Genomic DNA, 16,754 nt, shown 5'->3' with positions numbered 1-16,754 from the left:
CTGTCTGAGGGACTCTTGAGATTACATAGAACAACACCACTACATAATACAGTCGTCACTGGTGTTTTCCATTTCATTCATTTATAATGCTTTGTTGCCACATGGTATGTTCCTGATATATCTCTATATATGTATGTACCTATATGCTGGACATAAACACTCCCATATACATCTACATGATGGGATACATTCCTATACTGTTGAATGACTGCGCTGTATCATATGTTTGTGGTACTGTCCGTTGTCTGTATATCTGCTATGGCGTATTGGTAAATCATATTAGCTGTGTGTGCAGGGTCCTGGTTCCGAGACTTGCAGAGGACGCTTATTTGGTTGCAGGGCAGAACAAGGCCATTGGATACAGAGGGAGTAAGGCACATTAAAGCAGTTATGAGTGGGTGTGAGTGGGTTTGTGCTGTGTTAAGCAATGCTAACCTCTGGTTACTGCTTCTTACCCTCGGTTAGCCTCTACATTGCTTTACCAGTGCAATACTCGCATACTGGTAGCCAAACAGGATTACACCCGCTCGCTCCCACACTTGCAAAGGCACCGACATTGGTGCTTGCATCTGACACTCACTCCCCTGGGTGGGAGCGAGGCCCACAGTATTACCTTGTGATGCCTATTACATCGGATTACATGCCTACAGTATCCGGAATGGCTGCCCATTATGCGATGGCATGCCGTTCAACTGTACAGAATCAGCGGCCTGTCCAGTAATTTATTCATATTATTTGTGTGTTCCTCTTACAATCTGCTCCCATCTGGCTGATACATGGGAAACGAGACTCTTCAATACAGACAAGTAATTGGGTTTTGGGACCCACATCCATCGGCTGAGTCATGCTACCGCATACCTATTATAGGGTTGCCACCTTTTCAATTGCCCAAGGTGGGACTTTTATGTAGAAATGTCAGGTTTTGCAGGGCATAATATACCCACAGCCAGTACAAAGGAAAGAACTTCACTGTTTTGCCTAAATAAAAGCTTATTCTTGTAGCATTATAGTTGCTTATTCTGTTTCTTATAACATTTAGGTGTTTCAGATACAAAATAATTGTTTTATGCAACTACTACAGACAATATAGGAAATCTTTGTCCTAAAATCTCAGGACATTTGCCATATTTTCAATTATTTTGCAGGACACAACTGTGCAAAGGGGACTGTCCCTCTACAAAGGTGCACAGGTGGTAACCCTAACCTATTATTCTATCATCTTTCTAAAGTAGTCAGCGGAATATGCGCTTTCTGTCACTATCAGACCTCTCATACGAATGGGGAAGAATGAACACTGAATCAGGGACACTGCATAACAACATCAGAGACACATTTAGAAGTTTGGTACTATTAACCTGACACATTGACAGACCCAGAGCATATGTATTCATACACATTGTCTGAGGTACATGCTGTGTATGACTCTTACATGTTGTCGTTATTCATTACATGTATTTCACCACCTTTCCTTCTAATATCACTAGTTCTAGGAGGCTTTAGGTGGGACAGAGCTAGATTCTGAGTCGTAATCACAGACATCCCTGGTAATCGGGGACAGTTCAATCGTATGGTCCCTATGTGTTCCCCCAATGGTTTACGGACTATCCAGTGGATGTGCTGTTAGGGTTTGGGAGGTATGGGTATCTGCTATGCATACATCGGAATATTACTTACATCCACGGGGCGGTCCTAATACTGCTCTGCCAGCCAACACCTGCATGCCTAGGCCCATAATCGCATACCCATAGTTCCCCTACCTGCCACTCCTCTACAGCACTCATCCTTACTGTGGGTGCAGGTGGGGTATAAACACACCACTACACATTGCCCACTCTCCCCGTGTCGGGAAACATGTCATACGTTGTGTCGACCCATGTGTTATCAAGTTTGCACAACCTACTGGTCCGTGTACATCTACAGCCTGGTCGGAGAAATCATTACAGGGCCTGGCTCCGATCATTCATTTTTGGTGTCCCACAAGGGACATCAATGTCTATGTTTCAAGTGTAGACCTTGCAGATCTCTCCCACTGGTAGTTTCCTGCCGGTGGTCTGGGAAGCAGTGGTGTATTTACCTTTATTGTTTGTCTGTATGTCTCACCGGCCTAGCTGGGAGGGGGGGGGTGATGCTACGTGTTACACGTTTGTTTATTGGATCTCCCACCAACATATGCCCAGCCTGTGAACATATGTTAACCGTAACTGCTGCATCATATCCTAGCTATATACATGTATATATTTACTGTAACATATATATATATATATATATATATATATATATATATATATATATATATATATATATATATATATATATTTATGTTAATATATACAGATATATCTGCATATGTATGTATGCATACATGTATATTCATATCTTGCTGTATATATATATATATATATATATATATATATATATATATATATATATATACACATATAGATATAAAATCTAATGACATATGGGTCTATGGTTGTCTGCATATGTACATTTTCATATGTGGGTATGTATCTGTATTCTTTCTCTGTATGTATACATTCGTACTATGGCGAGGGAGAAGCATATCTGTATCTCGCTATGGAAAGATATACACACACATAGCTCTACATATATACATCTACATCTGGTTATTCTGTTCCTTGCCATATAGATTACACTTTGCTTTAGTGGGTCTTGCAGTGGGTGAGGCTGCTCGTTGGGTGATGCCTCTGCCCAATGAACACATTCGCTTGCATCCCTAGGGCTGTCCATATTGGCCAACATAAGCCAACACTTGCACACCTAGACCTATAAGTAGCTACCCATAGTTCCCCCACCCTCACCTCCTCGACAGCACCCAACCTTACTCTGGGTCCTGGTCTGTTCTGGACACACCACTACATGCTGTCCACTCTCCACTTCACGGGACCCATTTCATAAAATTGTCTCGGCCATGGGTCATCTGGGTTATCCACCCTTGTATTCCGAGTCTGTATACACCGTGGACAAGATGGACGATCTATCACATTTGTATTGTTTTGCCAATTTTTGAGGTGTCCCGCAAGGGACGCTCCAGTATGTGTTCCATGATTAGAATCCATGGGTGTACTGTGCCCCCCCCCGGTTGTATCCTGCCTGTGGTCTAGGGAGCAGTGGACACTTTACACTGATTGTGTGTATAGTTCCCGTGTCCGGCTGTAGGGGGGGGGTGGAAGGGCATACTGTGTGTCATGTGTCTTGCTTGGTCTCCTCACTTCCATTGCCATAGCCTGTGAACATATGTCATTCCTGTGTGCTTTTTCCTATCATAGCTGTATATCTCTATATATCTACGCACACACACACACACACACACACACACACACACACACACACATATATATATATACATATATATATATATGTATTTATGTATTTATAAATGTATGTATATGTGTGTGTGTATATATATATATATATATATATATATATATATATATATATATATATATATACATATATATATATATATATATATATATATATATATATATATATATATATATATATATATATATATATATATATATATATATATATATATATATATATATATATATTTAAATATATGTGGGGATGCACAAGCCAGTGCATTTTTTTGTGCCGGTTCCAAGCCCGGGTAAATGGGGAGGGTTGCGTCAGGAAGGGCATCCGGCGTAAAACCTCTGCCAAATTACTGATGTGGAGAACATTTCATATTTCCATACCGGATCGGTCGAGACCCCGGTTAACAACGACCGCCACCAGTACTGTTAGCCAACAGGGTGCTGGCAGAAATTGGGCTACTGTTGGCCGAAGAAGAAGAGGAGGGGGAAGGCATGCCTGAAGGCAGGAAGAGAGGAGGAAGGTTAGAAGTGTAGTACTGAGGGTAGGAACTTTGAATGTTGGCAGTATGACTGGTATAGGGAGAGAGCTAGCTGATATGATGGAGAGAAGGAAGGTTGATATATTGTGCGTGCAAGAGACCAGATGGAAGGGAAGTAAGGCCAAGTGTATAGGAGGCAGGTTCAAATTGTTCTATCATGGTGTGGATGGCAGAAGAAATGGGGTAGGGGTTATTCTAACGGAACATTATGCCAAGAGTGTTTTGGTGGTGAAGAGAGTGTCTAATAGAGTGATGTTTATGAAGCTTGAAATTGATGGTGTAATGATGAATGTTGTTAGTGGATATACTCCACAAGTTGGGTGTGCAATGGATGAGAAAGAAAAATTTTGGAGCGAGTTGGATGAAGTGGTGGTGAGTGTACCCAAGGGTGAGAAACTAGTGATTGGAGTGGACTTTAGTGGGCATGTTGGTGAAGTGAACAGAGGGGAAGTGATGGGTAGGTACGGTGTTAAGGAGAGGAATGTAGAAGGTCAGATGATTGTGGATTTTGTGAAAAGGATGGACATGGCTGTGGTGAATACGTATTTTAAGAAGAGGAAGGAGCATAGGGTGACGTACAAGAGTGGAGGAAGATGCACACAGGTGGATTTTATACTATGTAGGAGGCCCAGCCTGAAGGAGATTGGAGACTGTAAAGTGGTGACTGGGGAAAGTGTAGTTAAGCAGCATAGAATTGTGGTCTGTAGGATGACGTTGGTGATCAAGAAGAGGAGGAGGAGTGTGAAAGCAGTGCCAAGGATTAAATGGTGGAAGTTAAAAAAGGGTGATTGTGAGGTGGTGTTCAGGGAAGAGTTAAGACAGGCACTGTGAGGCAATGAAGAGTTACCGAATATCTGGGTAACCACAGCAGAGCTATTAAGGGAGACTGCTAGGAAGGTGCTTGGTGTGACATCTGGACAGAGGAAGGAGGACAAGGAGACATGGTGGTGGAATGAGGAAGTACAGGAGAGTATACAGAGGAAGAGGCTGGCAAAGAAGAAGTGGGATTGTCAAAGAGATGAAGAAAATAGACATGAGTATAAGGAGATGAGGCGCATGGCAAAGAGAGAGGTGGCGAAGGCTAAGGATAAAGCATATGGAGAGTTGTATGAGAGATTGGACACTAAAGAGGGAGAAAAGGACCTGTACTGATTGGCTAGACAGAGGGACAGAGCTGGGAAAGATGTGCAGCAGGTAAGGGTGATAAAGGACAGTGAGGGAAACGTACTCACAAATGAGGAGAGTGTGTTGAGTAGATGGAAAGAGTACTTTGAATGGCTAATGAATGAAGAGAATGAGAGACAGAGAAGGTTGGATGATGTGGGGATAGTTAATCAGGAAGTGAAGCAGATTAGCAAGGAAGAATAAGGACAGCTATGAAGAGGATGTAGAATTGAAAGGCTGTTGGCCCAGATGACATACTAGTGGAAGCATGGAGGTGCTTAGGAGAAATGGCAGAGGAATTTTTAACCAGATTGTTTAATGAAATTTTGGAAAGTCAGAGGATGCCTGAGGAGTGGAGAAAAAGTGTTTTGGTACCTATTTTTAAGAATAAGGGAGATGTGCAGAGCTACAGTAACTACAGAGGGATAACATTGATCAGTCACAGCTTGAAGTTATGGGAAAGAGTAGTGGAAGCTAGGTTAAGAAGGGAGGTGATGATTAGTGATCAGCAGTATGGTTTCATGCCAGGAAAGAGCGCTACAGATGCAATATTTGTCTGAGAGTGTTGTTGGAGAAATACAGAGAAGGCCAGAAGGAGTTGCATTGTGTATTTGTGGACTTAGAGAAAGCATATGACAGGGTGCCTAGAGAGGAATTGTGGTATTGTTTGAGGAAGTCGGGAGTGGCAGAGAAGTATGTAAGAGTGGTACAGGATATGTACAAGGGTAGTGTGACATTGGTGAGGACTGCGGTGGGAGTGACAGATACGTTTAAGGTGGAGGTGGGATTATATCAAGGATCAGCTCTGAGCCCTTTCTTATTTGCACTTGTGATGGACAGGTTGACAGATGAGATTAGACAGGAGGCCCCGTGGACAATGATGTTTGCAGATGACATTGTGATATGTAGTGAAAGTAGGGACCAGGTGGAGGAGACCCTGGAGAGGTGGAGATATGCTTTAGAGAGGAGAGGAATGAAGGTCAGCAGGGCTAAAACAGAATATATGTGTGTAAATGAGAGGGAGGGTAGAGGAATGGTGAGGTTACAGGGAGTAGAGATGGTAAAGGTGGATGAGTTTAAGTACTTAGGATCAACAGTTCAGAGTAATGGTGAGTGTGGAAGAGAGTTGAAGAAGAGAGTACAGGCAGGGTGGAATGGGTGGAGAAAAGTGTCAGGAGTGATTTGTGACAGACGGGTACCAGTAAGAGTGAAAGGAAAGGTCTACAAGAGAGTAGTGAGACCAGCTATGTTATATGGGTTGGAGACGGTGACATTGACGAAAAGGCAGGAGTTTGAGCTGGATGTGGCAGAGTTAAAGATGTTAAGATTTGCACTGGGTGTGACTAGGATGGACAGGATTAGGAATCAGTATATTAGAGGGTCAGCTCAGGTTGGACAGTTTGGAGACAAAGCAAGAGAGGTGAGATTGCGTTGGTTTGGATATGTGCTGAGGAGGAATGCTGGGTATATTGGGAAAAGGATGTTAAGAATGGAGCTGCCAGGTAAGAGGAAAAGAGGAAGGCCTAAGATAAGGTTTATGGATGTGGTGAGAGAGGACATGCAGGTGGATGGTGTGAAGGAGCATGATGCAGAGTACAGGAAGAAATGGAAACAGATGATCTGCTGTGGCGACCCCTAACGGGAACAGCTGAAAGAAGATGATGATGAGGTCTATATACATATATGTATATATATTCATATATATATATATATATATATATATATATATATATATATATATATATATATATATATATATATATATATATATATATATATATATATATATATATATATATATATCTGTAAACCAATGCATTCCCCATGCATATGCACTTACACATGCATAATGGTGTTTATATGCTTCACCTGCATACTAGTGCCTTATTCATTATGACACCGACACTTCACTCCAGTTATCTTATAATCGGTATTTAGCACATTATACAGAGGACAGATGTCGCAATATGTTCATGTACAGATTACCGATGATAATTGGAATGTAATACAGTGTGATTCAGTACAAGAATGTCTGTTCATTAGGGGGTTGCTCTAATGAATGCACTATTGCTGTGCCGCTCCATATGCATATATACCCATATACCCATGGCTCCTGGTTCCCCAAACACACCCCAATGCCTTCCTAACACTGCTGTCACCCATTCTCCTGTCAGATTCATGGTGTATCGACACCATTACACACTGGCAACACCCTACTCCTATAGAGCCATCCCATCGGTTTACTCACTCCATGTATCCTCCGACCTCCCATACATTTAGTCCACGAACATTGGTGACATGAGCAACCAAAGGAATATTATTTGCAATTATTGGGCTGCCCCACATGGGACATGCAAGTGTTTATGGCAAGAGTAGACTCTATACTTCATTACATCCTTACTCCCGTTAACATGACGCTACAATTCATTAATATGTATGACTATGCAGTATCGCACACGTTAGACATGGGAGCCTAATTATGCATGTGTTTGGCATATTTCTTTTACAATTAGACCGGTTTAGTACTTGGTGTTGCCATAGCGGGCAGATCACAGGAATGATTTTATGTGTGGGGAAGCACTCACATTTGATTATCGTCAGCACAGCATTGACTTAGGACATTGTACACACCTCTGCATTGTAGCAGTTTCATCCTGTCCCTCTCCTGCACACCCTATTATTCCATCTACTGTAGATGTTTGTATGTCCACATTCCTATTATTTATGTCAACAAATGGAATGCATGTGTTACAGAGAATGTACTTCTACATATTGATGTCTGCATGTGTGTATGCATATATACCTATTACGAACTCGCTGACCTCCATGGGGCGGTCCATTTAGAACCGGGCCATCCAACCCTGGCACGCCTGGATCCATAATTTCATACCCATAGTTTCTCCACCCCACCCATGTTCAACTTACACGCGTAACTTCCATTATGCACTTGTTATCGTAGCCATGACACACCTCCAAACATTGCTCTCTCCAGAGCGTTAGAGGGACTACGCATATGTTGTCCCACCATATGTATTCTCAGGCTCTCCCACCATTTAGTCTTTGAATATACCAGCCCTTGCTTATGTAATGGTAGGAGGGCTAAATGCTCTTAATTTTTGGATAGTCCCAGCAGGGACTACCCTCTGTCTGTGTGTAAAGTAAACTTAGCAATTCAACTATGTTACTCTCACTGGTAATATCCTGCCTGTGGTGTGTGTAGCAGTGCTTTTCTCACTCCTGGCCAGCGTGATATGACATACGCTGACAGCACTCTATGATACTGTAGTTGCTGTTGTGTTACTCTCACTGGTAACATCCTGCCTGTGGTGTGTGTAGCAGTGCTTTTCTCACTCTTGGCCAGTGTGACATGGCATATGCTGACAGCACTCTATGATACTGTAGTTGCTGTTGTGTTACTCTCACTGGTAACATCCTGCCTGTGGTGTGTATAGCAGTGCTTTTCTCACTCTTGGCCAGCATGATATGACATACGCTGACAGCACTCTATGATACTGTAGCTGCTGTTGATTCCCTTCTCATCCCTTGTCTATGCTTTATTGTTATGACGTTATTTGTGCTTACGTGTGCCTTATTCATTATGACAGTACTCCTTTGATTGAAATTATCTGGTTAAAAGTCCCTTGCGATACTCAAGTTCACTTTTACATATTATTATGTCAGTTTTACAGCAGGACGACATTCATTCCACACGGAAAATTATATCTGCTATAGTCGAACTTGAACCGTGAATGCCTGTTCATTAAGCGGATGCTCTAACCACTACACTATTCGTATGCTGCTTCATTTAAATGTATACCCATAGTTCATAGTTATCCGTACACATGCTTCAACACGTCACTGACACAGCAGGCATCCATTCTCCAGTTAGGAAAACCGCACCTCTACACATGCACCATTCCTACTGCTCTGGGCCCGTCCCACATGTTGACTCACTCCAAGTAGATTCTGACTTCACAAGGCTATAGTCCTGGCACATGTCATTTATATGATGGTCAGGGTGTTCATATGGTTTTTGGCTTGTCTGACTGGGGACTGGGGACTGGGGACTGGGGACTGGGGACTGGGGACTGGGGACTGGGGACTGGGGACTGGGACTGGGACTGGGACTGGGACTGCGACTGCGACTGCGACTGCGACTGAGACTGCTCTGCACCCATTTGAAGGTCAGACTTGCCATGTGGACAGGCTTAGTTCCACTGTTAGCATCCTACCTGTGGTTGGAGATGCAGGGGGTTTCCTCAACTCTGGCCAGCTTGGTATGTCAGCACTAGATAATACGGATGTTCTGCTGCTGTTTTCCTTTGCATTCATTATGAATGCTTTCTTGTGCCCATGTTCGTTCTGTATATGTATATATATATATATATATATATATATATATATATATATATATATATATATATGTGTGTGTGTATACGTATGCATGCATATACATTGACATGATTAATTACTTTGATCATACTATTGAATGACTGTGCTGTCTGCTATGTTTGTGATAACATCAGAGTTAGGTATAACTGCCGTGGCTTAGTGGTAAATCACATTGATTATGATGTGAAGGGTCCTGGCGTCGAGCCTGGCCGAGGCGGTTTATTGTGTTGCTGGGCAGAACAAGGGCCATTGGACAAAGGGTGAGTGCAACACTTAACGGCAGCAGTTTTCCGTTTAACCGCTGTTTCCCATCACGCAAACACCTTCTGCATTCTTACTGTGATACGTCACCCCAGTTCACATTTCAATGGTATCATATCATTATACAGCACAAAAGTAGCAAGATATGCTCATATACGGATTATGCATCCTAAATGGTGTGTGCTGCAGTCGAACCGGCAACGTCTGCTTGATAGGCAGATGCTCTAACCACTACACTATCGCTGTGCTGCCTCATTTGCATGTATACCCATGGTTCATAGTTACCAGAACAAGCACAGCAAAACAACAGTAGCACAGCAGTCATCCATTCTCTGGTCGGAAATAAACCACACCACTACACATGCGCCACTCCCTACTGCTCTGGTCATGTCCCGTATGTTGGCTCACTCCAAGTATATTCAGACATCCCAAGCTTATAGTCCTGGGACATACATTCATATAATGGTCAGGGTGTTCAATTAGTCTTCCAGTTTGGCTTGTCTGAATGGTGACTGGGAATGCCCTGTTTGAAAGTCAGACTTAGCAAGTGCACGCAGTTAGTTCTACTGTTAGCATCCTACCTGTGTTGGGGATTCAGGATGTTTGCTCACCTCTGGGCAGCATGATATGACAGCATTAAATACGATGGGAAGTTCTGCTGCTGTTTCCCTTCACATTTGTTATGACTGCTTTATTGTGTCCATGTTCATTCTTATATCAATATATATTTGTCTGTACATTCACATGCATATACACCTGCATGCATTTTACATTTCCCATACTGTTGAATGACCGCCAGTTACTGTCGTGCCTACCCGCTTATGTCTGCTTTGAGGTGTCATAATCACCCTATTTCTGACTGCCATTATTGTGGGCATCATTTAAAATTAACAGCCTTTGCATGACTTGGACCCGGGAACAGGAACAGCATAGTCACTGGTTCTACCACTAAACCATCCATGATACATTCTTTATGGATGGTAATTAGGATATATGACTTTACTACAGGCAATCCACAGTACTGGCAACATATGTGACAGTCGGTTGGTGTACATATGTATAGTACATGTTACTGTTCATATGTTTCTGAGATGCATATATATACATTTGCAAGTATACATATTTATGAATAGGACACATACTTGGCAAGTACTTATATGCATCTATTCGTGATGTGTAGCTATGCGAATGTTAAGTATGTACATTTATAGATATATGATTACATATCTGGAGTTATACATGGCCATGTATATGAACAACCGCATACAGGAGGTACCTGTACCGTTTGTATACAGGGGTTGTGTGCATCATTATGACGAGGAACATGGACAGGGTATACAATTTGTGGACATGTACTATTTGGAAGATGGCTATGGGAAAGCTTCATGGGAACATGTGAAAGGTATATATTCCTGATAATGCACGTGGGGAGACGTGCATCATGGTCAGGTGTTTAATCCCAGGTAATAGGTCCTGCAGGACCGGGTGGAGGCTGAGCAGGGTTGTGGTCAGACACTGCTAATCTGACTTGTGCCTGGTAGGGTTGCCACCTTTTCAAATGCCCAAAGTCAGACATGTTTTGTACAAACATCAGATTTTGCAAGGCAAAACATACCCACAGCCAGTACATAGGACAGAACTTCACTGTTTTGCCTGTATAAATGCTTATTCTTGTAGCATTTTAGTTGCTTATTCTGTTTATTATAACATTTACGTGTTTCAGAAACAGAATAACTGTTTTATGCAACTATTACATTAAATATAGGAAATATGTTTGTCCTGATATCTCAGGATATTTGCCATTTTCTCAATTTTATGCAGGACACAACTGGCCAAAGAGGAAATGTCCCTCGCAAAGTGCGACAGGTGGTAGCCCTATTGCCCAGATGTCAACGGGGGTGGACATCGTGTTATACCACAAAGTTTAATCTTGAGAACAGGCACTTATCCCATGAGGGATGTCCAAAATTGTAAGCGATGGACCCCATTCAGCTGGCTATTCGAAAATGTGTTAGGGTTATGCATGCATGAGATACCTAGTTTGCAAGCCTGAGATTGCCTAGGGTGTGACTGCCTACTAGATGTGGGTAGGGGGCACTATGTGCAGATATGGCTGCGCCAAGCTAGCAGCCCGAGTATGGGTGGTTTTGGTGGACGTTCAGCAAGGGGGGGGGTGTTGTGGAGGGGATGATGGGTATTCAGTTATGTATCCAGGTGTGTTGAATGGCTCAGTTCAGTTCAGACCATTATGTGGGTGTGAGCCGGTAACATTTCTGTACATGTGTACTGCACATTTTAATGTTCATATGTTTGTGGGACTGTGTTCTGCAGTATGGCCTGTCAGGGTGTATTGCGGATGTGAATGTATGTTCTTTGGTTTCCTTTCTGATTCACCCACTACTCCCTTGTACACCTCCAGTTCACCTATTGTACATCCGACCCAGTCTCCCCTTGGCGAATTATTACATTACCCCTCACTCCCCATATTCCACACCATCCATCCCTTCTCTAGTTGATGGCCCATGGCACAGCAACAGAACACATTGCGTACTCTACATATCTCTGGTACCAATATGGTTGTGAGGACAACCCTGGCATATTTGATCTTCCACATGCTGTACTTCATGCACATAGGTACATGCAAATACCTATCTTTCATGACATGGTAGGTAGACCCGGATAATACCCATTAATCTTTGGGCCATCCAGACAGGGATGACCTGGACCGTGAATGGGCAGATATTGAGTGAATGCTCTGACCATTGGTAGGGTTGCCACCTTTTCAAATGGCCAAAGTGGGACATCTTCAGTACACAAATCAGATTTTACAGGCCGACACACACCCACGGTCAGTTCAAAGGATAGTACTTTAGTTTTATGCCTAAATGAAAGCTTATTTGTTGTAGCAGTTTAGTTGCTTATTCTGTTTCTTGTAAAATTTAGATATTTTACATACAGAAATAACTATTTTATAGAACTATTACATAAAATATGGGACATAATTATGTCCTACAATCACAGGACGTTTAACATTTTTAATATTTTTGGTAAAGACACCACTGCCCAGTAAGGGACTGTCCCTCACAAAGTGGGACAGGTGGAAACCCTACCCATTGGGCTAGGCTTAGCAAAGGGCAGTGACATGCAAACATGCTGCGTTTCGCTTCCACTTGATATAACAATTAACACTACAATGGAATACGGGCACAGGGTTTTAAATGTCATTTGTTCGAGAGACGGGGACTCAATATTCAGCTACGTGCCTTTGTGTTTACTTTTTATTTTGGTGTTCATGAAACTGTCTTGTATGCTTTGCATACATTTCAGTATCCACGGACACTGACAGGAGTGATTATTATTAGAGGCAGGCTGTACTAGTCAGCATTTTAGGTTGCGCGTCTGCAGCCGACATGTTCACGCCTCTGTGCAGTGCTTAGACATGCCCCCTGCACTCGCGCATGTTTCCAATGCACATGGACGTTGCGGCAGCGCACCTTCATTAATATGCATGTGGTGCTGCTGTGCCATCTCTACGCTGCACAGTCGACGCAAGGCTAATGTCATCCTTGTGCCCAAACCTCATGAATCCCGGGGTCTGTCTTCTGGAGTAGTATTTCACATACCTCTCAGCTGTCCAACATTTCACAGTATGTCCAGGTTTCTGTCACATATTTTTGGCTTGTTTCTTGTAAAATTTGTGGTTCTCAGGGAAAGTCACTGAAGCTTGCAGTCATAATGACAGACATTTAGGCTTCAGATTTCATATCCTTAAGAAAACATATGCTGTTGCAAATCTTGTTATATTTAGTAACTTTCTAAGTTCATAAGAACAATATTTAAAATCTGCTACTGATTTTGACTCTTTGTCCCAGCATTAGTTTGGCTTTGTCCAGAATGCTTGAGCAAAGAAATTGAAACTCATAGTACAGGATCAGTCTCAATTATTTTGCCAGACTTTCTAAGACATATCCATAACAAGTTCCATCTTTAACTCTGCAATGTTTAATTTGCTCAGAAGGATCATTCTTACAGACATTGTAGCATCTGATTTTCACTGGATGATCCTAATTGCACAACACCAAATTTCTTCTAGAGTATACCTTACTTCTACTGCTGCCTCTTGGCTTACTGACCTCTTCTGTTCTTTCCTTCAGCCCCCCTCCCCCAGTTCCAGCTTTTGTCAGCACTCTGCAATCCTCCCACCCTCAATATTAAAAAAGCCTGAGTTCAGACCTTTCTTCTCTAGTGTGTCACCCAGCCTCAATCCTCCCAGTACTTCAGCTTTAGAAAATCAGTTCATCTTCACTATTTGTTCTCATCCACTAAAAATGCAATTCCTCTTTTAAATTGATTACTCAACATCCATTTATCCATTTACTCACGTTTGTCTTCAACTCCCTCTTCACCTTGTTCTTGTTTTTTTTTCCATTTAATACAGCCTGTCCATTACTCTCTCTCACACACACACACACACACACACACACACACACACACACACACACACACACACACACATGAACACACACTTCAGTTCCACCACTCATCTGTTCTTTAGAAACCACAAATTTGTTCGATCATCCCGATTGAGACAAAATAAAAAACTGTGCATCTTGGGGAAAAGGGCAAATTCACAGCAATGGCCAAACGATTATCGGTGCTCTGACAGTTCGCTTAACTTGTAGTTTGCTCTTTATGTGTTGCTGAAATGGAGTTCGGTGTTTAGCCGTTTTGATGTTGTAATATAAACCCCTCTATCTTTCCTATATAAGATGATGGACATGTATTACATTTGGCTAGGTAAACTATCCCTGTAGTTGACCAGTTTCTTTACTAAATCTGATACTGTTGTCATTTATGAATAGTTGTTCAGCCTGAATATTGTATTTACACTGTTTACAGTTTCCACATTTCCTTGTTCTAGCATAGTAATAGTCTCATTAGTCATTACCCATGTTCAGAAAAACTCTTCAAATTCTTTGAAACTTTGCAAACTATTTTGAGTCCCTTTTATATTTATCTACAGCTGCTTTATTGCTGTGTATCATCTTTCACTAGCATCTCTATATTTGAAACTCTGCCTTTTCAAAAATTCTTCTTCCTCTAGCAGCTCCATGTAAATGTTCTACACAACTCATGCAATACTTTCCTGCTGCTACTGTATGTAAATGACGATCACCTGCACACATATAAGTACTGGTAATAATCTTTCTATGAAGCTTGTTTATCCTTGCTGTAGCCATGATTTAAAATTTATAGGCCATCTCACAGCAGCATAGAAACATCTCATTTTCTTTAACTAAAAGGGTACTTTCAACAGAATGGTAAAATATCCTTAAGACTTAGAAACTACACTTAGAGCAATTATTTACAATCTGGCCCTTATTTGCACTTCATGATCTAGTGTCCTTAACACATAAAGGACAATGAAATAAAATCCTATACTTCTCCTACTGAAGTGATGGTTCATAGACTGTACATAATGTTTAAAATTCACTCTGCATATTCCAAAACATTTTGTACGCTCTTAATTTGTCATATCAAAACACAGTTTGCATCTCTGATTTGTAACTGTTACTTTAAATCACATATCAATATAGATCATTTGAATTATTTGACGTCCTTGGATTAGCAATGCATTCATACATAAAATGACATATTTTTTTTTCTTGTCATTGATTTTTAACTCTTATATCTTATCAGGTTATCTTTACAAAACTAGTGATTTTTAGGCACCAGTCAGCAACTTCCCTAAAACACAAAGACCAACTCAAAACAAATAAAATGAGTAGGAAGAAGCACTCCAGACTCCACAAAAATAATTTATTTAGCGCTTTCATTTTTTATGTAAAAAACTTCATCAGAATAAAATACATCAAGCCTCTGACCCAACTTATATATCTCCACTTAATTAACATAATTGAATAATTTATTAGCAAAAAAAAAAAAAAAGATATACAGCCCTTAAAAACCATGGTAATTCCATAAAATCATACATTCCATATATACATAAATACAATAACCAGGCAAACAAGTGCATAAACACAAATACATAAAAGTGACTGGGTCAGATGCTTGATGTATTTTATTCTGATGAAGTTTTTTACATAAAAAACGAAAGCGCTAAAAAAATTATTTTTGTGGATTTTGGTGTGCTTCTTCCAACTTCCCTAAAATATTCAGATGTAATATTAGCGTGGTCCATAAATTAACATTCAGATGCAATATTTGTGTGGTCCCTAAATTAACAAAACTACTTAACTGGCAAACTTCATAGAGTTTTAGTTGTTACATTTCTACAAAAAATATATGAATCTTACCAAATTCTGCAGATCTGATAACATGGCTACTGTTTGTACGTTGTGATCCCAAATCATTCTCCAAAAATCCTTTGTGGTATGTGGTAGCGGATGCTGGGTAATTATATATTTGTTACTTTGATGATATCCCTAGAACATAAGAAAAAATGAAATGAAACTCACAATAACCATACATACAACTCTGAAAATGAGGTCATTAGATTGAAAAGAAATTGTGATTCACGATAGCATAGTTTGGTTGATAAAGTAATTTTGAGTATGCAACTGTGCACAAATTGATGTCAAGGTCATACTGCTAGAGGTCATCTACCTAGCGATACACCAATCTTGTTAGCTGATTGAATGGTATAGAACATATTATGCTACAGAAAAATATGCAATAATTGAATTAATATGGTTTATCCCAAAGTTATCAAAAAAGCTTTCCTTTAAATACATGATAACATATACATTTCACCACATGTCTACCAGCTCTTTATTTATTCTTAACTTTTGCCATCTAAGCCTAGCTGCCTATATCATTTCATATCCTTTTCATTCCAACATTCCCCATCTACCACTTTCCATCTAACCATTTCTGATATATACCCTGCTTATTGCTCATTCCATCTCACCTATACCTCTCTGCATAAGTACATGCAAAAACATGCTTATCACTGTCACTCTACTCTTTTCTCCTTATTTTTCCTAATCACAAAGATACCTTAACCTGTTCTAAAAACAATGAGCCCATGTTT

General features: G+C 40.9%; 1 protein-coding gene across 1 annotated transcript in view; it reads right to left on the bottom strand.

Moving 5' to 3' along the window:
• Positions 1-16,754, bottom strand: part of PTPRZ1 (protein tyrosine phosphatase receptor type Z1) — a 1,642,174-nt gene that overhangs the window by 118,482 nt on the left and 1,506,938 nt on the right. Inside the window, exon 27 of the mRNA XM_044088744.1 lies at positions 16,018-16,146. Coding sequence (XP_043944679.1) covers positions 16,018-16,146 — 129 coding nt within the window. The remainder of the gene's footprint in view (positions 1-16,017; positions 16,147-16,754) is intronic.

The sequence above is a fragment of the Protopterus annectens genome, chromosome 11.part0, assembly GCF_019279795.1.
Source record: "Protopterus annectens isolate FY-2018-M chromosome 11.part0, PAN1.0, whole genome shotgun sequence".
In the NCBI taxonomy this organism is placed as follows: domain Eukaryota; kingdom Metazoa; phylum Chordata; order Ceratodontiformes; family Protopteridae; genus Protopterus; species Protopterus annectens.
Note: the sequence above shows the minus strand (reverse complement) of the source record. Positions and strands in the feature narration are given on the sequence as shown.